At 44.7% G+C, this 25852-nt stretch overlaps 1 protein-coding gene and 1 long non-coding RNA gene across 3 annotated transcripts in view; one reads left to right on the plus strand and one right to left on the minus strand.

The window, feature by feature from the left end:
• snx25 (sorting nexin 25) overlaps positions 1 to 25852 on the minus strand; it is a 326114-nt gene that overhangs the window by 112040 nt on the left and 188222 nt on the right. For both annotated transcript variants that reach the window (XM_038805657.1, XM_038805656.1), the window contains exon 7: positions 2523 to 2593. In XM_038805657.1, the coding sequence (XP_038661585.1) occupies positions 2523 to 2593 (71 nt within the window). The remainder of the gene's footprint in view (positions 1 to 2522; positions 2594 to 25852) is intronic.
• LOC119970668 lies at positions 2726 to 4714 on the plus strand. Its single transcript, XR_005461654.1, has 2 exons — positions 2726 to 2885; positions 4517 to 4714. It is a non-coding gene; the product is annotated as an uncharacterized LOC119970668 (long non-coding RNA).

Below are 25852 nucleotides of genomic sequence, written 5' to 3' on the forward strand. Positions count from 1 at the left end.
ACTTTTTTTAAAAAAATTAAAAAAAAAAAAAAAAAATTTTTTTTTAAAAAAAAATTTTTTTTTTTTTTTTAATGACTTGGTGGGCCGCAGAAATACCTTTGGCGGGCCGCATGCGGCCCGCGGGCCGTAGTTTGCCCACCCCTGGATTAGACCATAGATAAGGATCCCTTAAAAGTAGGACCTCGTGGTCAAGGTCTCGTTCCTGAATTTCTGCATTCATGAATTCTTGAATCATCTATCCGTTTGTTTTAAAGTGATTTCTTTATGCATTTATGTTTAATGCTTTTTTGTCTTGTATTTGACCTGTTTACGTATTGTTTGATATTTTGTTTCTAAGTTTTGATTCAGTTCATGTGCGAGTGCATTAAAGTGAATAATTAGCAATAAAGTTGTATTTGCAACACCTCCAATCAACCAGATAATCGACTCTTATTAGTAGGGAAAACAAGAGACCCACAGGGATATAGAATAAACTTTTCTCCTTGGTAGAATCGTAGAATTTACAGTGCAGAAGGAGGCCATTCGGTCTATCGAGTTTGCACCAGGCTCCTGGAAAGAGCACCCTACTTAAGCCCACACTTCCACCCTATCCCCGTAATCCAGTAAACCCCCCCCCCCCCCCACCCTTTTTGGACACCAAGGGCAATTTATCATGGCTAGTCCACCTAACCTGCACATCTTCGGCTGTGGGAGGAAACCGGAGCACTCGGGGGAAACCCACATAGGCACAGGGAGAACGTGGAAAAGAGGGATTAAAACGAGCAGCTAGTTTTTTTTTCCTCTTCTTTTGGCTGGTGTAGACATGATGGGGTGAATAGCCTCTTTCTGCATTGTAACTTTTCTCTAGTGCTATGGTTCATGCAATTCAAATGTTTACTGAATAACCTCAGAACATTTAGGAAGGCTACTCTTGGACCTTTCACTATTAACTACTCTAATACACCAAATTGCAAGGGCCTTTGCGCATCTTATCGTAAATATAGATAAAAGATAAATGGTCTGTCCGTCTCCTCAATTGGCATGTGAAAGTTGTCTCTTCAATGGTTTCCTGTTAAGGCTCATGGTAAGTTATAAAACATCAACATTTTGGTTACCACTGCCTGTGGAAGGCATGCATAGAAGGCAGACAAGGAAGGAACTTGCTGGAGGCAGTATTTTAAAAGTTTTCAAGGTGTAAATCAATAAGCCACAAGTGGTGGGTCTGCAAGATAACATTTCCAGCAAGACAACCACATGAAGAGATGAGAAGTACATGGTTAGGGCAGGACTACATGTGACGGGGGTGATCTAAAAGATACATTTAACATTTTTTCTTTAGTTCCCACAGATCTCTATCATTCATCCCTCAAGTCACATCTCAAAATAACCAGAACATATTTCCAATGTTCTCTTCCATGCAGCGACTAATGGACATGAACTCTTGACTTATTAGGCAACAATGCACTTCAGAATCAATCCAGCAGATGGTCTGTAAATACTGATGCTGTTTAGAAAGTCTATTTTCAAGCAAAGGAAGTAACTACATGCCACTGATATTTTACCACTTCCTAACAGTAACTGCTATGAAAAGATTGCCATCCTGTAGTCTAAGCTTTAACCGTCAGCAAAGAGAACTGCGTTATAGAAATGATAGGATCCATGCAGTGCAGGTGGCCATTCGGCCCCTTGAGTCTGCACTGACCCTCCAAAAGGGCACCCCACCCAGGCCCTATCCCCTTAACCCCCATGTTAACATGGCCAATCCACCTAATCTGCACATCCATGGGCATCTGTGAACACCAATCTTCAAGTTAGGTCTGTCAATAGAGACTGTGTTGACCTGGTTATCAATTCCTCCACTGGCATTCACTTGAAAACAACAGTGAAATAATTTTAATTTCCTTCGGGCAGTATTTGGCAGTCAACAATTCAGTACAAAAAGTGGAAGAAATAAATAAACTCAGTTCAACCACAGTTAGCGATGTGGAATGCAGAAGTGAAAATATGGGATGCACCAATTCTCCCACGGTCTGCTCTCCGGTGAATCACAACACAAGCTGTAGTGACACCGGGTCAGCAGAATTTGCTGGCACAATTTGAAAACAAGTAACCCAAAAAGGAGAAACAGCTGGCCATCCATCGCAGTTCTGACGATAACTGGTCATTCCTGCTGCACTTGTTCATGGCCAAGGGCAGTCTGCCTCACTAGTGATGGTGTCTCACAATAAAACAGGCTACCAACACACAAACGGCAACCAGGTGCCAGCCACCATTGCCTGTGAAAATCGAGTAATAGTCACCATCTTAAGGGTTAGAGGGTGAAGCGGAATAAACTGAAAGTAGGCAGGGAAAGAAAATGAGAGTTAACTACATTGACATTATCTTCAGTCACATTGCACAAAAATAAAGAGGCTCTAACTCAGCTGCTGCACGAGAAATAATGAGTACAACCTGACTGGTTGCAAGGGATGCTGAGGTTATGCAAGTGGTGGAAGGAGTACAGCCATGGGGAGTACTAAAAAGGAACACAGTAGAATGCTTACCTTTTGGTTTCTTCATCTGAGGTAAGCTGCTGATTGTAGTCGCCTGAATAATTTCAACCACAATTTGATACCTGTTTGAGAGAAAGAATTTTGAATTCGAGGCGTAAGAATTATTTGCATTCACAATTTCCTGACAATTCTACAAAAACACACAGTAACCATGGCAACTACAGTATTAGAATTCTGGCTCTCAACTGAGAGACTCGCATTTCAATGCCCTCAGTGGATTTTAGATGCAGTGAAGGTTTGATGAAGTCTTTTTGAAATGCTGAGAGGTTTCTTAATCGGGAAGATAGGGTAACTTTTTCTACTGGTCAGCGAGTCCGTAATCAGAATGCACAAATTTAGGATCATCAACAAAAGGTTAGATCAATTTTCTTTCACAAAGAGTATCGTTAGGACACTGAATGCCCATCAGAAATTATGGCTGTAGCAGAATCCATAATAGCTTTTAAAAGGGACGGATATAAATATTTTATGAATAAAAATTTAGAAGGACATCGAGAAAGAGCGGGGTTAGCTCTTTCAGCATAATGAACAAATAGACCTCTTATGTTGTAGCATTTCAAGATTTTAGCCTTGTGGACGGATGTCACAATGACATGATTTTTATGACTGATTTTGGCAAGTTATTTAATCTTTTAGTTGACTCCCTACAATATTCAACTATGCCTTTGTTCAACTATTCCTTAGATCATAGAATTCAGCCCATCAAGTCTGCACTGGTCCTTGGAAAAAGCAGCCCACCCAAGCCCACGCCTCCACCCTATCCCCATAATCCAGTAACCCCATCTAGCCTTGTTGGATACTCAGGGCAATTTACCATGGCCAATCCACCTAACCTGCACATCTATGGACTGTGGGAGGAAACTGGGGCACCCGGAGGAAACCCACGCAGATGCGGAGAGAATGTCCAGACTCCTCACTGAAATGCCCCAAGCCAGGAATCAAACCTGGGATCCTGGAGCCGCCGTACTATCATGCTGCTTTTTCAACACCCCTCCTCTGATATCCATGTGACTGGCTTCACATGGTTCCATCCTATCTTCCACAATGTTGTCAATATAGCTGCATAAATGGCTATTCTCATCAGATCCATATAGACATCTCTCGAGTCCCCAAAATCTATCCATACCATCTTCCTACCAGTTCCTCATCTCACACTGTCCCTCAATGATGTAATATGGAAGCAGGGTTCTAGCTTGCCTTTAGTTAATTCCAGCTATCAATTTTGATCATCATTATCACAATGTGCTGTACGATCACCTGGAGTTAAGTCACGTGGGAATCAAAATTTCTTCCAGCTGAACATCAGAAAATTAGAAATCATGATTTCTAATAAGCGTGCTTCCTGTCTAGTAATCCCACACCCCTCCTCGGCCATTGGCTCATGACCATAAGTATCAGCTTTGGCTCTATAGGTTACATTCTTGCCTCCCAAGTCTGAAGACCGAAGGTTCATGCCCCATTCCAAGACCTCAGCACAAAAATCTAAGTTGACACTCCAGTGTAGTACTGGCGGAGTGCTGCATTGTCAGAAATGTCACTTTAATGATGTCTTTAAAATGGAGATAGATAGGTTGTTGATTAATACGAGGATAAATGGTTTTGGGCAGAAGGCAGGAGAATGGGGATGAGAAACATATCAGCCATGATTAAATGGCGGAGCAGACCCGATGGGCTGAATGGCCTAATTCTGCTCCTATGTCTTCTGGTCGCTGTTTGCCTTAAATGTTGAAGCGAGGCCCTGTCTGTTCTCTTAGGTGAATGTGAAAGTTCCCACAGCATTATTGGCATCCTGGCCAACATTTTTCCATTAATAAACATCACTAAAACACGCTACCTCATCATATTGCTGTTTGAGAGAGTTTACGGTCTTTCCTGCCTTACAATAGTGACATTTCAAAAGTGTATCATTGGTTAAGTACTTTGGAATTTCCACAGGTATTTAAATGTGCCATATAAATTCAAGCCTTTCTTTCTCTCTCAATCAGGTTGAATGAAGCATTGGAGTCCAGTTCAACACAGAGTTGAGTTTCAAACACCATGTTCTATCCATCACCAAGGTGAATTATCTTCACTCCTTCCCCTACACCACAGCAAAAAAATCTTGATCCAGGACTGTGTGGTCTGGAAGCCTCATTATTCCGTGTCCTATCTTCTTCCCTCAATAAATTCCAACATATTCACAACTTAACCTCACTTATCCTATCCTTCACTAACTTCCAATTGCCCATCCTTTGCATCTTCAATAAAATAATGAATTGCAGGATTTCATTTAGACTCGTTCTCTATTCCTCAGTGCACTGAAATTAAATTCCTGGTGCTCAATTTCAACATCACTCTGTGGGTATGTACTACTGCCTTGCGTCTCCTACCATAGCCTTAGTGTTCCAATTCTGGTCCTCCACATATCTTGCCCCTCATCTGATGCAGACTCTTCAGCCATCATCTCTCTATTCAAATCTCCACCACTTACTCAACATGGCCGTGGAGCTATTCCTTATGGTGTTTTCTCTGAAGTGTTGTAAAATGCTGCAGTTTTCTAAATTAGGATCGTTGTATGTAGCCTCACAGATCTGCGGCTTATTGTTTCATTTATGGCCTGAATTTTAAATATTCTAAGCATGTAAATTCTTGACATTACCTTTGCAGTTATTCATGTGTTGTTCACCCCAATGGATGTTTCAATTGTTTATTTAGGGGATTTCAAATTAAATGCCAATTTGTAGAGCCTTCCATTGGTTTTGATAAAAGGGCAGAAATTTTACAAATGTCAAGTCTGCCACCCTGCTTAACCTTGACCCCAACAGAGGTTAACAGCGATGCAGTGGCAGACATTTAAAGGATATTTCAGATTACACAGAACAGATACATTCCAGCAAGAAAAAAAATTCCAAGGGGAGGAGTCATCTGTGGTTACCTAAAAAAATGTTAAAGACAACATATAATTGCGCAAAGGAGGATGGCAGGTCAGAATATTGGACAGAATATAAAGAGTAGCTCAAAGTGGGAATAACATTAATAAGAAGGGAAAATTCAAGGAGAGAAAGCGAGCTAGAAATATAAAAATGGAGTTTCTATAGACACTTAAATAACAAAATTGTTAACACAGTGAGCACTGGGTTTTATAAAAGGGAGTCTGGGGAATTAATAATGGAAAATAAAAAGATGGCAGATGAATTGATCAGGTATTTTGTATCGGCCTTCACGATAGAGGCAACAAGTAACAGCTGAGTAATAGCTTTAAATCAGAAATTGTAAGGGAGGGAGGAACTCAGGAAAATTACAATCACTAGGGTGGTTAACAAATTGTTTGAGCCGCAAGCGGGCTAACAAATCTTAGGGTCCTGACAGACTTCATCCGAGGATCTTATAAGAAGTGGCTGGTCAGATAGTTGATGCATTGACCTTAACTTGGATTCAGGGGAGGTACCATTAGATTGGAAAATAACAAATGTAACTCCTTTATTCAAAAAGGGAGGCAGAAAACAGGAAACTGCAGGTCAATTAGCCTAACATTGGTCATTGTTGGAAACTTATAAAGATGTTATGGGAGGGAAATTAGACAAATTCAAGACAATCAGGCAGAGTCAGCATAGAATCCCTACACTGCAGAAGGAGACCATTAAGCCCATCGAGTCTGCACTAGCCCTCCAAAAGAGCACTCTACACAGGTTGGCTGTCCTACCCACGCCGCCGTATCCCCGCAACTTAACCTGCACATCCTTGAACATTAAGGAGGGGCAATTTAGCATGGCCAACCTGCACATCTTTGCACTGTGGGAAGAAACCAGAGCACCCGGAGGAAACCCACGCAGACATGGGGAGAACTTACAAATTCTATACAGTCAGTCGAGGCTGGAATTGAACCCGGGGCAGTGGCGCTGTGAGGCAGCAGTATTAACCACTGTGTCACCGCGCCATCCTGAAATTGGTCTAACCAATTTATTGGAGTTCTTTGAAGGAGTCACATATGCTGTGGATGGTCGGAATGGTAGATGTACAGTACTTAGATTTCCAGGAAGCATTTGATAAGCTGCCGCATCAATGGTTATTGCGGAAAATAGTAAGTCATGGTATGGGGGTTAATATATCGGCATGGAAGATTGGCTAGCTAACAAAAAACAGAGGGTCTTTTTCTGGTTGGCAAGGGGTGACCAGTGATGTGCCACAGGGATCAGTGCTGGGCCCTCAACATTTTATAATTTATGTATAAAAACTTGGATGAAGGAACCAAAGGGATGGTTGCTGATGATACAAAGATAAGTAGGAAAGAAGATGTGAAAAGACCATAAGAAGGCTACAAAGGAACATAGAGAAGTTAAGCAAGTGGGCAAAGATCTGGCAAATGGAGTATAATGTGGGAAAATGCGAAATTGCCCATTTTGGCAGGAAGAATAAAAAAGCATATTATCTAAATAATGAGAGATTGCCGAGCTCTGAAATGTAGAGGCATCTGGGTATCCAGTGCATCAATCACATAAGACTAATATGAAGGTACGACAAGTCATTCGGAAAGTTAACTGAACATAAAAGTTTGGGGGGGTTATGCTTCAGCTGCAAAGATCTAGAGTACTGTGTACAATACTGGTCTCCTTCATTAAGGAATGCGTAAGTGCATTGGAAGCAGTTCAGAGAAGGTATACTAAACTAATACCAGGAACGGGTGGGGTATCAAATAAGGAAAGGTTGGACAGGCTAGACTTGTATCCACTGGAGTCCAGAGAAGTAAGAGGCAACTTGATTGAAACATACAAGACAAGATAGATGTAGGGAGGATGTTTCCTCTTGTGGGAAAATCTAGAATTAGGTGTCACTATTTTAAAATAAGTGGTTGCCCATATAAGACAGAGATGAGAAGAATTGTTTTCTCTCAGCAGGTAGTGAGTCTTCAGGATTCCCTTCCTCAAAATCACTGGAAGCAGAGGCTTTAAATGTTTTCAAGGCAGAGGCAGATAGATTCTTGATTAACAAGGGTGCAAAGATAAAGAAGGGTGCAAAAGGTTATCAGTTGTAGGTGGGAGATTACAGTCTCACCAGCCATGATCTTATTGAATGACAGTGCAGCCTCGAAGGGCCGAGTGGCCCACTCCTGCTCGTAACTCATAAGTACATCTGGGGCGCGATTCTCCCAACGGGAGACTGAGTGCCGACGCCGGAGTGAAACCCGGAGTGTTTCACTCCGACGTCGGAGGCCGCTCCTCGCCCCCTATTCTCTCTCCCCCCCCTCCCCCCCAGGAACGGCGGCGCGTGAATCCTGAGCGCCCGGCATTGACGCTTGCGTCAAAGCGGTGCGCCGGGAATGATGCGGCTGCCTGCGCTGAAGTGACGTCAGCCGCGCATGCACAGGTTGGCCGGCTCCAACCCGCGCATGCGCGGTTGCCATCTTCCCCTCCGCTGCCCCGCAAGACATGGCGACTTGATCTTGCGGGGCGGCGGAGGGAAAAGAGTACGTCGTTTACAGACTTCAGCCCGACAATCGATAGGCACCGATCGCGGGCCAGACATCTGCTGAGCACGCCCGTGGTGCTCGATCCTCCCTCCGCCCCCCACAGACCCCACACTCACGTGTCGCGCGCTGTTCACGCCGGCAGTGACCAGGTATGGTTTGCGCCGGCATAAACCGGTCGGGTTCGGCAGGCCGCTCGGCCCATTCGGGCCGGAGAATCGCCGGTCGCAGTGATTCTCCGAGCGGCCTGTCGAAAAACGCGACACGCCATTTTGGGGGGGGGGGGGGGGGAATCGCGGGGGGCGCCAAGGTGGCATGGCGTGATTCACCCGGCCCCCGCGATTCTCCCACCAGGCTTGGAGGGCTGAAGGGCCTGTTCCTGTGCTGTATTATTATTTGTTAAATATTAGCCAGGTCAGGCAGGGCATGTCCTTGTAAAAGGATTGGAGCTGATTTTCCAATATCCCCCAAGCAGTTCAGTACTTTGGAACACAGACCCAGGAAAGTAACACTTCACCAGTTATTTGATGTTTACTTATGACTGTGAAGTGCCCCGTTCCACTCACAACTCCTCTAATAATGAAACAGTAATATCCTGCATGTAATAAGACGTGGACAACATTCAGGTTTGAATTGAACTGATAAGTGAGAAGTAACATTTGCACCATGCAAGTGTCAGGCAATGGCCATCTTCAACAAAAGAGAATGGAACCATCTCCCCTTTACATTCAGGTCACCGCTGAATGCCCTGAATCAATATCCTGGGATCACCACTGACCAGAAACCAAACCACAAGCACTTTGGCTACGAGACCAGGTCAGAGATTCAATAATCTGCGGCAAGTGACTCACCCACTGACTCCCCAAATCCTTCCTACAATCTATAAGGCACAAATATGCAGTGTGACAGAATACACTCCACTAGCCTGGATGAGTGTGCCTCCAAAAACACTTGAGAAGCTTGTGAGGACAAAGCAGCGTGCTTGATTCCATCTGCCGCCATCACCGACGCACTGCGGCTGCTGGGTATACCCTACAAGATGCAATGTGGCTGCAGTGTGTACTATTTACAAGATGTGCTGCGGCTGCAGTGTGTACCATTTACAAGATGCGCTGTGGTTGCAGTGTGTACCATTTACAAGATGCATTGCGGCTGCAATGTTTATCATTTACATGATGCATTGCGGCTGCAGTGTATACTATTTACAAGATGCATTGTGGCTGCAGTATGTACCATTTACAAGATTTGGATTTGGATTTGTTTATTGTCACGTGTGCCGAGGTACAATGAAAAGAATTTTTCTGCGAGCAGCTTAACAGATCATTAAGTACATGAGATGAAAAGTAAATAAAAGAAAATACATTATAGGGCAACAGAAGGTACACAGTGTAACTACATAAGCACCGGCATCGGATGAAGCATACAGGGGTGTAGTGTTAATGAGGTCAGTCAATAAGAGGGTCGTTTAGGAGTCTGGTAACAGCGGGGAAGAAGCTGTTTCTAAGTCTGTTCGTGCGTGTTCTCAGACTTCTGTATCGCCTGCCCGATGGAAGAAGTTGCAAGAGTGAGTAAGCCGGGTGGGAGGGGTCTTTGATTATGCTGCCCGCTTTCTGAAGTCAATGGCCACCTCTTTAGTTTTGCTGGCATTGGGGGAGAGATTGTTGTTGCTGCACCACTCCACTAGGTTATCTCCCTTCAGTATTCTGACCCATCGTTATTCGAGATCCGGCCCGACTATGGTCGTATCATCAGCAAGATGCTCTACAGCTGCAGTGTGTCCCATTTACAAGATGGATTGTGGCTGCAGTGTGTACCATTTACAAGATGGATTGTGGCTGCAGTGTATAACATTTACAAGATGGATTGTGGCTGCAGTGTGTACCATTTACAAGATGCTCTGCAGTTACAGTGTGTACCATTTACAAGATGGATTGTGGCTGCAGTGTATAACATTTACAAGATGGATTGTGGCTGCAGTGTGTACCATTTACAAGATGGATTGTGGCTGCAGTGTGTACCATTTACAAGATGGATTGTGGCTGCAGTGTGTACCATTTACAAGATGGATTGTGGCTGCAGTGTGTACCATTTACAAGATGGATTGTGGCTGCAGTGTGTACCATTTACAAGATGGATTGTGGCTGCAGTGTATAACATTTACAAGATGGATTGTGGCTGCAGTGTATAACATTTACAAGATGGATTGTGGCTGCAGTGTATAACATTTACAAGATGGATTGTGGCTGCAGTGTGTACCATTTACAAGATACTCTGCAGTTGCAGTGTGTACCATTTACAAGATGCACTGTAGCTGCAGTGTATAACATTTACAAGATGCTCTGTAGCTGCAGTGTATAACATTTACAAGATGGATTGTGGCTGCAGTGTGTACCATTTACAAGATGCACTGTAGCTGCAGTGTATAACATTTACAAGATGCACTGTAGCTGCAGTGTATAACATTTACAAGATGCCCTGCAACTGCAGTGTATACCATTTACAAGATACTCTGCAGTTGCAGTGTGTACCATTTACAAGATGCACTGTAGCTGCAGTGTATAACATTTACAAGATGGATTGTGGCTGCAGTGTATACCATTTACAAGATGCACTGTAGCTGCAGTGTATAACATTTACAAGATGGATTGTGGCTGCAGTGTATAACATTTACAAGATGGATTGTGGCTGCAGTGTATACCATTTACAAGATGCACTGTAGCTGCAGTGTATAACATTTACAAGATGGATTGTGGCTGCAGTGTGTACCATTTACAAGATGCACTGTAGCTGCAGTGTATAACATTTACAAGATGCTCTGCAGCTGCAGTGTATAACATTTACAAGATGCCCTGCAACTGCAGTGTATACCATTTACAAGATGCACTGCGGCTGCAGGGTGTACCATTTACAAGATGCACTGCAGCTGCAGTATATGTCATTTATAAGATGCGCTGCAGCTGCAGTATATGCCATTTACAAGATGCACTGCGGCTGCAGGGTGTACCATTTACAAAATGCACTGGAGCAATATGCCAAGGCTCTTTTGAAAGCACTTCCCCAACTTGTGATATCTGTCACCATGTCGAACAAGAGTAGCAGGCGCATGAGAATGCTATCTTCTGCCTGCATTTTGGAAGCTCTGAAGTCACAATCATCTGGAGGGAATTCTGAGGAAACACCCAAGTTCACTTCAGAGCACAGAGTATACTTTTCCCCAGACATCTTAATTTTAATAATAATCGGTATTGCCACAAGTAGGCTTACATTAACACTGCAATGAAGTTCCTGTGAAAATCCCCTAGTCGCCACATTCCGGCGCCTGTTTGGGTACACTGAGGGCAAATCCAGAATGTTCAAATCACCTAACAGCACAGTTTTTGGGACTTGTGGGAGCAGCCGGAGGAAACCCACGCAGCCATGGGGAGAACATGCAGAATCCACACTGACAGTGACCCAAGCCGGGAATCGAACCTGGGACCCTGGAGCTGTGAAGCAACAATGCTACTCACTATGTTACCGTGCTGCCCCATCTTCTGTGCTTAAAAAGGACTTTGTATTCATAATGATATGTATATAGTCAGGTTAGTGAAGGATTAGTAATTACATCTCTATGTAAATCAAACACTGGAGGGCGTTAATACTTCTCTGTATTTAAGACAGTCTCTCAGGGAATACTGAGTAGTACAAGGAGAAGCATGGTGAAAGCATAAGAAGATGCTTAAGAGTAGATAGAGTTAACACTAGGTTAGATCATAGTGTAGTTAGTGATTATTGAGTTCTGTAAGACAGATTCAATATCACTTAATTATTATCTGTCGCTCAGTCGAGTGTGCAAACTTCATTTAATTAGTAGTGTAATAATAAATTAGTATTGTTTCAATTTTTTGATTGGTATATTCTTTGTCAACACTATATCGGGTCATTCTGGAAGAAAGGACAAAGAATACAATATATTACCAATCATGGTAATATAACATGCTACCAGGAGTAGAAATATAACAGTATTAATGAGAGCATTGTAGATTAAGATGGGCGACACAGTGGTGCGGCACAGTGGTTAGCACTGCTGCATCACAGCTCTAGGGTCCAAAGTTCAATTCCAGCCTTGGGTGACTGTGTGAAGTTTGCACTTTCTCCCAGTGTCTGCTTGGGCACCCTCCGGGTGGTCCGGTTTCCTCCCACAGTCCAAAGATGTGCAGGTTAGGTGGACTGGCCATGCTAAATTGCCCGTTAGTGTATAAAAGGATAGGTGGTGTTGGGTTACTGGGATAGGGTGGAGGTGTGCGCTTAAATAGGGTGCTCTTTCCAAGGCCTATGCTGCTATGTACTTTGTAATCCATGTTCATCCTAAATTTAATTGTTAAGCTCAAGGGAGAAAAGGCGCATTTCATCATAATCCAAGTTTTTCATATTCAATAAATGTTTTCTCTTGTTGTTAGAACTAATTAGTGAACCTGCGATTCAGTTTCTCCACGTTAAATGGGAAAAAAAGTTCGAGCCAGAGTTCCATTCTGGCATCTTCCCATCCAGTTATAACAGTAAATGGGATCGTAACGAGATCTGCCTGATCATGACACACACATGGTAACCTTCAGTCCTCCGCACCATTCTTGGGTACTTCCTATTTGTCAAGGGACTAATTTAGAGTTTGTGAAGTCTCTTTCCAAGTGATGTCAAAGTTAAATTGAAAGACATTTTTGATGGATGGCATGGTGACAATGTCTTTATACAAAACATCTAAGTAGTAAACTTTCTGTTCAGTGTAAATGCATGCACTTGATGGCATTCAAAGTTTTTTCTGGTTTCTTTCCTTTTTTGGCATAAACAGGATTAATGAAGTAATCACATGAAGCAATGAAGAGTTTATTTAGGAAGACAAATATATGCCCTTCCTACTCTCCAGCTACCTATTCTTGGCCACTGAAAATGGGAAGGCTTTTCAGTGTGAAGAGTCTTGTGAGACAACACTATTCATAAACACAGCTAAACACACCTGGAGATTACAGCAATACCAAAGACAAACTTATCCAATCAAATTAATCAATTAGTTCAGGAAATTAGTCTTGCAGTTCGAGATTCACGAAAACAAAGTTCAAAGCGATTCATCTTAAAACATCGATTACCCCTTCCTCCTGAAGGTCTGCAGCAGCTTGCGGAGATATTTTGACAATTTTGTTGTGCTGACCTTGACACGCACACTTGCTATGCCACAGATGAACAGAAAAATCAAATAAATGTGTTACTTAATAATCTATTCCTGCTGCAAAGAAACACAAAACAACAAAAGGTGGTTCTGATTATCAACCACAATCTACAGGAACAATACAACATGTTCTTTGAGAAAAGGACAGGAGGGCGGCGATGAGGTAGTGTTTTATGAACAATGCATGCATTTGATTCCTAAATTCACTTTTTCACAAAGTGCTGATATATCAATTCTATGATGAAGGACCTGACTGAGTCAGGGAAACATTAGCGGTTCTCATTCTAGATCATCTCTTCCACAGGATCACCAAATAACAATCCACCCACCGTAGCAAGTCATTGTGCTCTTCATTTGAAACATTTTTATTTTTCTCTCGCCTTGCCCTGAATATTATCCCTCTCAAATCCCTGAAAGAGAAGATATCTAAAGTATGATTTTGAGTGCTACTGGGTCAGCTAATTTATACCCATTTAAATTTAGAAGCAATTAACTTAGAGTTCCAAATTGCTTCCTCAGATTTAAAGAATAGAATAGCCAAAGCTCTTGAGCAATGTTATCCAAAGTGTTAGCCACTAACCAGCTTTGGCTAATTGGAAATCCAGATATGGTTAAGTGCGTTTATAATTAGTCATTAGATTTAAAGATTAGACATTTGTACAATATACCTAAACCTCCTAGATTGAGTATATGATCTAAATTATTCATATTTGCACTGTATTCATGTGTACATTAATCTCTTGATGCATTTGTTGGTAAAATGGTAAGACAATAAGCAGGGTTTGCCAATGTTTCTAATCTGTATGCACAGTCACTGAATGGTAACAGATGTTTGTTAAGTAGGTGTATGAGTGAAGTACATTTACCTGTATTGTAAGGTACTTTCCACCAAAATGAATTCACATGCTTTGGCTCACAGGTTTAAGTTGTTACGATCCCAGATACGATGATAAAAGGTATTGCCAAAGTAAATGTAGGGCAGCACAAGTGGATAGCACTGTGGCTTCACAGCGCCAGGGTCCCAGGTTCGATTCCCCGCTGGGTCACTTTCTGTGCGGAGTCTACACGTTCTCCCCAAGTCTGCGTGAGTTTCCTCCGGGTGCTCCGGTTTCCTCCCACAGTCTATAGACGTGCGGGTTAGGTGGATTGGCCATGATAAATTGCCCTTAGTGACTAAAAAAGATTAGGAGGGGTTCTTGGGTTACGGGGATAGGGTGGAAGTGAGGGCTTAAGTGGGTCGGTGCAGACTCGATGGGCCGAATGGCCTCCTTCTGCACTGTATGTTCTATGTTCAATGTTTCCTCTTGTGGGGCAATCCAGAATGAGGGGGTCATAGTTTTAGAATAAGGGGTAGCAGACTTAAAATCAACATGAGGGGAAATTACATGTCTCAAAGGGTCATGAATCTGTGGAATTCAGTACCCCAGAGTGTCACCATTCGTTGTTAAATAAAAAAAGTTAAAGTCAGTGTCAAACTATATAATTGCGCAGAGATGGGTAGAATGTCAGGATAGGATAGAATATAAAGAACCGCAAGAATATCTAAAAGATTGATAAGGAAGAAAAATGAGAGTTCAAGAGAAAGCTGCCTAGAAATATCAAGATAGATAGTAAGAGTTTCGATAGATATTTAAAGAAGAAAAGTAAACAAAATGAGCGTTGGTCCTCAGAGAAAGTGAGTCTGGGGAAATAACAAGTCCCTGGGTCCTGATGGGACATCATCCCAGGGTCTTAAAATAAGTGGCTACTCAGATAGTTGTAGCATTGGTTGTAATTTAATTTTACTTAGATTCGGAGAAAATTCCAATAGATTGGAAAATAGTGAATGTAACTCCTTTGTTCAGAAAGGGAGGCAGACAGAAACCAGGCAATTCCAGGCCAGTTAGATTAAAATCTGACAGAGAAAAGGGTAAGCGGGAGCCACCTCGTGCGCATCTTCATCTCACCTCGTGCCACCAGAAGTCAGCTGGAGAGCACTTGTTTATCAATCCCGAGTGTGTTAAGAATTCACTGGCAACCAATTTAAGATTATCTGTCTGCGAGCAATGTGATTCACTTACACTTGCTAGAAGCTACATATTTTCATATGAAGCAAACGGAATTTGTTCAGGCATGTACTTTTTTGAATTAACCAATAGCATGGGGGACAATAGATCCCTGCTGCATTCTCCATGGCAATGCTTTGACTGGTCAACGTGCCAACCAATCAGCAGCACCCGGTTCTCATGCAGTATAAATTGTCGCTCCCTTTCAAATTTGGTTTTATTGCATCTGCCCTGATGAGTATCAGTGCAAGAAGAAAAGCTTCCTTTTTCATAGCATTACTCAAGAACCAATTGTCTCCATGTTAGATAGATAGATAGATAGAGAAATACAGCGCAGAACAGGCCCTTCGGCCCACGATGTTGCGCCGAACTTTTGTCCTAGGTTAATCATAGAATTTTGGACAATTTGTCATGGCCAATCCACCCAACCTGCACATCTTTGGACCGTGGGAGGAAACCGGAGTACCCGGAGGAAACCCACGCAGTCACGGGGAGGATGTGCAGACTCCACACAGACAGCGACCCAAGTCGAAATCGAACTTGGGACCCTGGAGCTGTGAAGCAATTGTGCTATCCACAATGCTACCGTGCTGCCCTTAAGAAGTTAACCTACACTCCCTTATTCTACCCTAATCCAAGTACCTATCCAATAGCCGTTTGAAGGTCCATAAATTTTCCGACTCAACTACTACCACAGGCAGTGCATTCCATGCCCCCACTACTCTCTGGGTAAAGAACCTACCTCTGACATCCCCTCTATATCTTCCACCATTTATCTTAAATTTATGTCCCCTTGTAATGGTGTGTTCCACCCGGGGAAAAAGTCTCTGACTATCTACTCTATCTATTCCCCTGATCATCTTATAAACCTCTATCAAGTCGCCCCTCATCCTTCTCCGTTCCAATGAGAAAAGGCCCAGCACCCTCAATCTTTCCTCGTATGACCTACTCTCCATTCCAGGCAACATCCTGGTAAATCTCCTCTGCACCTTTTCCAAAGCTTCCACATCCTTCCTAAAATGAGGTGACCAGAACTGCACACAGTACTCCAAATGTGGCCTGACCAAGGTTTTGTACAGCTGCATCATCACCTCACGGCTCTTAAATTCAATCCCTCTGCTAATGAACGCTAGCACACCATAGGCCTTCTTCACAGCTCTATCCACTTGAGTGGCAACTTTCAAAGAACAATGAACATAGACCCCAAGATCTCTCTGCTCCTCCACATTGCCAAGAACCCTACCATTAACCCTGTATTCCGGATTCAGATTTGTCCTTCCAAAATGGACAACCTCACACTTGTCAGGGTTAAACTCCATCTGCCACTTCTCAGCCCAGCTCTGCATTCTATCTATGTCTCTTTGAAGCCGACAACAGCCCTCCTCACTATCCACAACTCCACCAATCTTCGTATCATCTGCAAATTTACTGACCCACCCTTCCACTCCCTCATCCAAGTCGTTAATGAAAATCACAAACAGCAGAGGACCCAGAACTGATCCCTGCGGTACGCCACTGATAACTGGGCTCCAGGCTGAATATTTGCCATCCACCACAACTCTCTGTCTTCTATCGGTTAGCCAGTTTGTTATCCAACTGGCCAAATTTCCCACTATCCCATGCCTCCTTACTTTCTGCATAAGCCTACCATAGGGAACCTTATCAAATGCCTTACTAAAATCCATGTACACTACATCCACTGCTTTACCTTCATCCACATGCTTGGTCACCTCCTCAAAGAATTCAATAAGACTTGTAAGGCAAGACCTACCCCTCACAAATCCGTGCTGACTATCCCTAATCAAGCAATGCCTTTCCAGATGCTCAGAAATCCTATCCCTCAGTACCCTTTCCATTACTTTGCCTACCACCGAAGTAAGACTAACTGGCCTGTAATTCCCAGGGTTATCCCTATTCCCTTTTTTGAACAGGGGCACGACATTCGCCACTCTCCAATCCTCTGGTACCACACCTGTTGACAGCGAGGACGAAAAGATCATTGCCAACGGCTCTGCAATTTCATTTCTTGCTTCCCATAGAATCCTTGGATATATCCCGTCAGGCCCGGGGGACTTGTCTATCCTCAAGTTTTTCAAAACGCGCAACACATCTTCCTTCCTGACAAGTATCTCCTCAAGCTTATCAGTCTGCTTCACGCTGTCCTCTCCAACAATATGGCCCCTCTCATTTGTAAATACTGAAGAAAAATACTTGTTCAAGTATGTTGAAATGAAATATGCTTTCATAATTATCTTAGTTAACGATTACATCTTCCTTCAAACTCATAACAACCTTCATAGTATTTTGATTTTGTTGCTAAGGACTCCCATGGTAGAGCAGAATTTAAGATTACAGACACATGCTTATCTGTGTTCAGAGAATCTGTGTGCCTCAAAATGTTTAGACTTGCTAAATCTTGGTCGCGCTAGGTCAGCTGGATAATCGCAGAATGTATTCAAATAACAAATCCTCAATGACTTTCTGCAGCTAAAATTTAGGCGAAATGCAATTGATTGACTAATCCCCACAGCTACCCTGAAAAGAAATTGTTTCTGACAGCAATGTATCAGAGGCTCTCAACTCTGCGCCATTTGGAGTGCATCTAAACAGCATAAGAATGATCCTCTGCAGTCAGAGAAAGGATCCGTCTTTAAATATCACATCTTCAATCCAAACATTTTACCAAACTCGGGGAGGAACAAACACAATGTTCCATCTTACCAAGCTTATAATGATTTGACACTTTAAAACCACGGACATGTATAATCTGTTGTCTAACTATATAGAAAGAAAGCACCATTTTACAAGAAACTCTTAAGCTTCTTTTGTATCAGCTTTGTTTTAATTTGGATTCCGGGGGACAGTGTCTGGGAGATAAGGCCCGACACTTACACAGCTAGACACAGCTTTCTTAACCTGGAATCTGTTGTCGACTCGGATCTTTTTCTGGGTCTGCAAGTTTTCCTTATCAAAAATAAACAGCTTCTTATGTTGTGGAGATTGCCAGGGAGGGCAGCCTTTATTGTTGCTTATTGTTTTCCTAGCAATTTGATACAACTGACTAACTCATTAGGCTACTTGAGAAAGCCAGAAAGAGTCAACTACATTAAGGCTCGAGATAAGAATCATTGCGGGCAGACCAGATAAGGACAGCAGGTTTAGACTTGTTTTTAAAACTTGGAATCAAATCAAATATGATACACATTGGCAACTTCCACAGTAATGTGAAAACGTAAACATTTTTTTGTGAATTTTACAACAAATCTCTTTGCCGTCATACACCACCTAAGGTTCTTATTAAAAATACGAGCCAGTGAACAGCAGATTACACTCACATTCGAGACACTGCCCCTCAGCTAATCCACAAATCCTTCAGTGACATCAAAGTTATCACAGGTTTTTCACAGGTCGATACACACCAATGAGCCGCCTATTTTCTGCACTAAATAAACCAAGGGTTGAAAACGGGTTTTTAATTTGCATCTTTTTAAAAAATATTTTATTAATATTTATAATTTTTAACAGCAATTTTCAGGAGGAAAAATAACAAAGTAAATAACACCCCCCCGCCCCCTCCCCCAACCAACAACCAGACCCAGCCATCATGTACACAGTTCCCCAGTCCCCTTTCCCACTAACTATCTCCTGCCTCAACCAACCACCCCGTCCTCCCCCCAATCCTTGATGCTCCCCCCCCCCCCCCACCAAAACCCCTTTGTATCTGCTGACAGCTTAATTTTCCAAAAAAAGTCAATAAACGGCTGCCACCTCTGGGCAAACCCGAGCATCGATCCTCTCTGGGAGAACTTGATCTTCTCAAGCCTGAGAAATCCAGTCATGTCACTGATCCATACCCCCCCCCCCCCCCCCCCCCCCCCCCCCCGGGGGGTTGCTAGTCCCTCCACACCAATAAGATCCGTCTCTGGGTACCAGGGAGGTAAAGGCCAACACATCAGCCTCTCTCGCCCTCTGGACTCCCGGGTCTTCCGCCTAACCAGAAATTGGCACCTCTGGACTGGGAACCACCCGCACCTTCAATACCGTGGACATATCCTTGTCAGAATTCTCTGAGCTTCGGACAGCCCAAAACATATGGACATGATTCGTGCCCCCCCACCCCCCACCCCCGCATACCTGTCCTCCACCCCTTCAAAGAACCTGCTCATACAGGCCACAGTCAAATTTGCCCTGTGAACCACCTTGAATTGTATCAGGCTGAGCCTGGCACATGACGAGTACGGGTTAACTCAATTCAAGGCATACTCCCACAAACCCGCCTCTAATTACTTGCCCAACTCTTGCTCCCATTTTCACTTTACCTCCCTTATCGGGGCTCCCTCCCATTCCATGAGCTCTTTATAAATTTCTGAGACCTTCCCCTCCCCCACTCCCGTTTTCATCATTACCTTGTCCTGTATCCCCTGCGGTGGTAGATGCGGAAAGGTCGAAACCTGCCTCCGTGCAAAGTCCCTCACCTGCGGGTAGCGGAACCCATTCCCACCTGGTAGCTGAAACTCCTCCTCCAAGTCCTCCAAGCACGGAAAGCTGCCGTCAATAAACAGGTCTCCAAACCGCTCGATCCCAGCTCGCTGCCACCTCTGAAACACCCCATCTAGCCCCCCCCCCAACCCCCCGGCACAAACCGGTGATTGCCACAAATAGGTGTCCATACCGACACTCCCTCCACTCCCATATGATTCCACCACTGTTCCCACATCCTCAAAGCCGCCACTACCACTGGGCTTGTAGAGTACCCAGCCAGCGCAAATAGCAGAGGTGCCGTGATCAGTGCCCCTACATGAGGCTGCCTCCACCTGCTCCCACACTGACCCCTCCCCCACTACCCATTTCCTGATCATTGCTATGTTCGCTGCCCAATAGTAATTCCTGAAATTCAGTAGGGCCAACTCACACCCCCTCTCACCTCCTCTAGCTGCCCCCCTCCCCTCGACCCCGCTCCAGCAGCACCTTGTTTACCACAGGGTTTTACCCACCCATACGAACCCAGAGATCACCATGTTCACCCTCTTAAAAAAAGCCTTCAGGATAAAAATAGGCAGGCACTGAAATACAAACAAAAACCTCGGGGAGAACCGTCATCTTTACCGTCTGCACCCTCCTCGCCAGTGACAACGGGAGCATATCCCACCTTCTAAAGTCCCCCATCATCTGCTCCACTAACCGAGCCAAATTCAGCTTGTGGAGCTGCTCCCACTCCTGCATCACCTGGATTTCCAAATACCAAAAGCTCTCGCCCACCACCGTGAACGGCATCTCCTCCCTCTCCACTCTCCTCTTCTGCTCCCTCGCCTGAATCGCAAAGACCTCGCTTTTTCCCAGATTCAATTTGAACCCCGAAAACCAGCTGAATTCCCCTAGGATCCCCATAATCTCTCCATCCCACCCAGCGAGTCAGAAATATACAAAAGTAGGTCTTCCTCATATAACAAGACCCTGTGCTCCCCCCCCGCACTATCTCCTGCCAGTCCTTTGACGCTCTCAGCACCATCGCCAGAGGCTCTATAGCCAAGGAAAACAACAGTGGACATCCCTGCCTTGTCCCCCGGTGCAGCCTAAAATAATCCAAGCTCATTCGGTCCATCGGCACGCACGCAACTGGTGCCTGGTACAGCAACCGGATCCAGTCTAAAACCCTGCCCAAACCGCCCCAGGACCTCCCACAGATACTCCCGCTCCACCCGATCAAAGGCCTTCTCTGCACCCATGGCGACCTCCACGCCCTGGGGAGGGCATCATAATCATATTTCGCAGCCTTCTGATATTAGCCGTTAACTGCCTCCCTTTCACAAAACCCCTATGGTCCTTCCCTCTCACCCCGGCACACAATTCTCTATCCTCGAGGAGATTGGCCTGTCCGACCCACATTGTGCCGGGTCCTTATCCCGCTTCAGGATAAGAACCCCTCGCTCCCTAGCCTCATTTAACGCCCTTACCTGCAAGGGCCCCTGCACTCCTGAAAATGTTTTATAAAACCCCACCGGGTACCCATCCGGCCCCTGGGCCTTGCCCGACTGCATAGCCTCCAGCCCCTCCACCAACAAACAGCCCAATTGGGGCCCCTAGGCACTCCACCAGCTCCTCCTCCAACCTCGGAAATGGCAGTTCCTCCAAAAACCGCCTCATCCCCTCCACCCCGGCTGGGGGTTCCGCCTCGTACAGCCTGCTATAAAGTCCCCAAACACCCCATTCACCCCCCCCCGGGTCCAAGATCGTATTTCCCCCTCTATCCTTCACTTTCCCCCATCTCCCTTGTCGCCTCCCATTTTATTAGCTGGTGTGCTTGCATCCTACTAGCCTTCTCCCCATATTCATACACCGCCCCTCTCACCTTTCTCAACTGCCCCACCGCCTTCCCCACAGATAACAACCCAAACTCCGTCTGCAGCTTCTGCCGCTCCCTCATCAACCGTGCCTCTGGGGCCTCCGAGTACCTCCTGTCTACCTGGAGGATCTCCCTCACTAATCTATCCATCTCCGCCCCCTCCAACGTCTCCCTGTGTGCCCGTATCGAGATAAACTCCCCTCTCACCACTGCCTTCAGCGCCACCCATACTGTAGCTGCCGAAACTCCCCCGTATCGCTTTTCTCCACATATCTCTCCAAATGGCCTCTCTCACCCGCACACACACCTCCTCCTCCACTAATACTCCTACATCTAATCTCTAGTGCAGGCGCTGTTCACCCTCCTTGCTCACCCGTAAATCCACCCAGTCCGGGTCATGATCCGACATTACTATCGGCGAGTACTCAACATCCACCATTCCCACCAAAAACATCCTATCCATGACAAAAAAGTCATTTCGGGAGTACACTTTGTGTACATGGAAAAAAATGAGTACTCTTTCACTCTTGGCCGCCCAAACCTCCACGGATCTACCCCTCCCATCTGTGCCATAAACCCCAGATTATTATTACTTTAGTTCCTTCGCAGCCGTTGACACCCTCCCAGTTTTCAAACTCGACCATGGATCCAACTCAGCCTTGGATCCATAAGCGTATTAAAATCCCCTCCCCAGAATCAGCCGATGAGAGTCCAGATGCGGGATCTTCCCCAATACCCACCTCATAAACTCTACGTCATCCCAGTTTGGAGCATAAATATTCACCAGCATCACCGGCACCCATCCGCCACAATACTTCCCACTTCTATCAACTATAGCCCTTCCTAGTTTAGCGTCCAGAGCACGCGGCCCGCAACTCATCAAGCCCGCTCTCGGGCACCAACCATCATCAACCCTCACCCTGTCATCCTTCACCAGTCCTTCACCAGTCCTCCCCAGTCAGCAGACTTCTAACCCCACCCTCTCCCCACCCCACAACAAAATAACAATCCCAACCCCCATCAACACACTTACCACCTGCTAGCCCCCCACTGCGCTGTGAGCTAGCCCGCCCAGCTAGCCTGGTAGCCCCCACCAGTGGCACCTAGCATCCTACCCCCCCCCCCCCCCCCCCACTGATTCCCCTCTCCCTCGCTCAACCATCCTCCCAGTGTAAACTTTACAAGCCCCACCAAACACAAAGAAAGAGGAAAAAAACAACACCCCCATCAGAAACAAACAGACCCAGAGCCCAAAACAGAGCTACATCCCCAAGTACAGTGCAAAAGTGGTTCATACATACCAGAAGAAAATCAAGATACAAGATACGAATAACCCCTCCAGAGTTCAATGTCCTCATTCTCCTGCCAGCCTATTATCGCTAATAAATTCCATCGTCTCCTCTGGTGACACAAAGTAGAGTTCCCCGCCTTCGTACGTTACCCACAGACGTGCTGGGTATAACATTCCGAACTTCACTCCCTTCTTAAAGAGGGCCGACTTCACCTTGTTGAAGCTCGCCCTCTTTTTGGCCAGCTCCACACCCAGGTCCTGGTAGGCACGCAGCTCGCTGCCTTGCCATGTATAGCGCCTCATCTGCCTGGCCCACCTCAAAATCCGTTCCTTATCCAGGAACCGGTGCAATCGCACCACTGTCGCCTCGAAGACCTGTTTCTTTGTGGCTTCCTCATAAGCGCCGTGTGCCCGGTCCACCCCTAAGGGCCGAGCAAACGCGCCTTCATCGAGCAGCTTCTCGAACATTTGCGCCACAATGCACCGGCATCCGCTCCCTCACTGCCCTCCGGCAGGCCCACGATCCTCAAGTTCTGCCTGCGCGATCTATTCTCCAGGTCCTCCACCTTGTCCTGAAGCCCCCTCTGTTGATGTCTCATCAACCCCATCTCCACAGCCATCGAAGCAAGCTGCGCCTCGTGCTCCCCCACCGCCTCCTCCATCTTCCGGATCGCTTGACCCTGAGCCTCCAACTTCATTTCCTTGCGGTCAATCCCCGCCTTGATGGGATCCACCACCCTGGCAAGGTCCTCCAAGTTCTCCTTCCTCTGCTGGGCAAACTTCTCGTGGAGGAAGCTCACAAGTTGATCCGTCGACCACTGGGCTGGCAAACCCGGACCCTGACTCCCCACTATCTTCCTGTGTGTCGCAGGCTCCACACCAGCTTTCAACAGCTGCTCCCTTCTTTTTCGGCAACTTCTGGTTCACAAATCCATAAACCAATGGGATAGTCTCTTCCTCCACCTCTCCTGCACCTTATACAATCACTTAGGCCCGCCGTTAGCCAGGGAAAAGGTCCAGAAAATTCTCCACGAGCGGGAGCCACCAAATGTGCGACCGCACACTCCATGGTCACCACCAGAAGTCTTTAATTTGCATCATCACCAGGTTGTTCCTTATACTTGAGAGCTATAAATATCATTAAATCGTTCAAACCAATTCTACTGCAAACAGCAAAAAAAACAGCCAACTGTTACAATCCCAGTTGATGTTATAATTGGATAAGATACCAGACTGGAACCTGGATCAAATAAACAAAACTTTTCTTATTGCTTATAAATGTGGAGGAACAGAGATGCAGGGCCATTAATTAAGTTTTAACAACAAGAACTCTTTTTAATTAAACATGAATAAATTGGATGATGATACAATACTCCTTTACTCGCCCCTCAGTTTACCAATTACACAGATTTCAGGATTAACACGGATGGCAAAGTACATCTTAATCTACAATGGTCCCATTAACACGAAGTCTCTTTTAAGCACACAAGATGAAGAGGGCAAATACACGCTCTTAACCTCAAGTGAATGTCTATGGATGGCTCCTCAGAATTCCCCCAGATGATTGTCACATGAGTTTCCAAACTCCACTCCCAAAAACACGCGTTAAAATCCTCTCTCATTATTATGCTTTTCTTGAGCAGTTTGCATTCTGACATCCAGACCAGGGTTTACAAATGACACCTTTAAACAAAAGTTTCCGCTCCACTTTTAACAGCAAATCCAGTCCAAGATTTTACAACAACCTCTTCAGGACTTTTTTTTTCTTGTCTGCTGTGAAAACTGCTCACAATTGCTTTAACTCTCGACTCCCACACTGTATTAAAATGGCATCAGACAATTGTTGTACCGTTGAAGGCTGTTGAGCCACTTCAAATCTGGTTCTGCAATTGTCTCTTTAATTCAAAGCACCTGGTTTGCTGTTCCTTGAATTTTTCTGAACCATGCCTTGGTCTCTGAACTTAACTGCAGACTTCTTGGATATTTCTCTTCATTTCTCTAATTTCTTTAACTAGCTAGACTTTAGATTTCTGGCATCTGTTTTCACAACCTTTACTCCATAGATGGCTTTTCTTCCAGCAAAGCCGAGAGGGATGTTCCCTCTCTAGCCTTCTAAAACCAACTTCTTCTGGCACAGCTACAACAGCTACATTCTCTCTCACTAACAGTTGGAACTTAATCAACACCCATCGTCTAAACACCTTTGTCCAGTAGAAATCTAACTATAGGTTTTACCCTTCCAGGCACAGAAACATTAAATTTAACATACTTAAAACTTAATTCTCACCAATACAAATAAAAATCCCTTAAAACTACTTTTGTTTTCCTAACACTGAAGCCAGTGTTTGTGTTGAATAAAACCTTTCACTTGGTCGGAGAAAATGGATGGAAAACCAGAAGGAAAAAAGCAAATCAAAATGTTCAAATCCTAATAAAAATCAGTAATACTGCACCAATGAAACTGGAGTTTCATTTTCAGGTATACAAGACCAATTTGGACACCCATATTAAAGAAAGGAAGACTGTATGGTGTGTGTACGTCGGGGGGGGGGGATTATTCACCTGTAGACTAACAGTAATATTGCTGTGGAGGCAGCTAAATACATTGATGTGAGTATATCTGAGCAGCAATCCATTGGAACAAGAGCCAAATTAGCCATCAGCTTTGACAATCTGTCACAACCTTTACATTCAATTTCCAGTTCTCTTTTCTCCTCATCTTTTTTTTAAAAATAGGGCCATAGGAGCTATTCTTAAAGATCAGCTGAACGCCAGTAAATCAGTTTCAGGTAGAGTTTACATTGTTCCCTTGATCAATCCTTAGGTTTCAGTAACCACATTGGAAAGTGACATTCCAACCACAGTCTGTCTGCAGTTCACCATCTGAGGAAATCAGACCAGTTTCATATCCCATTACACTTTGTTTGAAAGCCATCATAAATCCCGCAGTGCTCAGAAAGTTAGATTGCAGTGTGCTTCATATTTTTGTGACTATT

Source organism: Scyliorhinus canicula, chromosome 8 (genome assembly GCF_902713615.1).
Source record: "Scyliorhinus canicula chromosome 8, sScyCan1.1, whole genome shotgun sequence".
In the NCBI taxonomy this organism is placed as follows: Eukaryota; Metazoa; Chordata; class Chondrichthyes; order Carcharhiniformes; family Scyliorhinidae; genus Scyliorhinus; species Scyliorhinus canicula.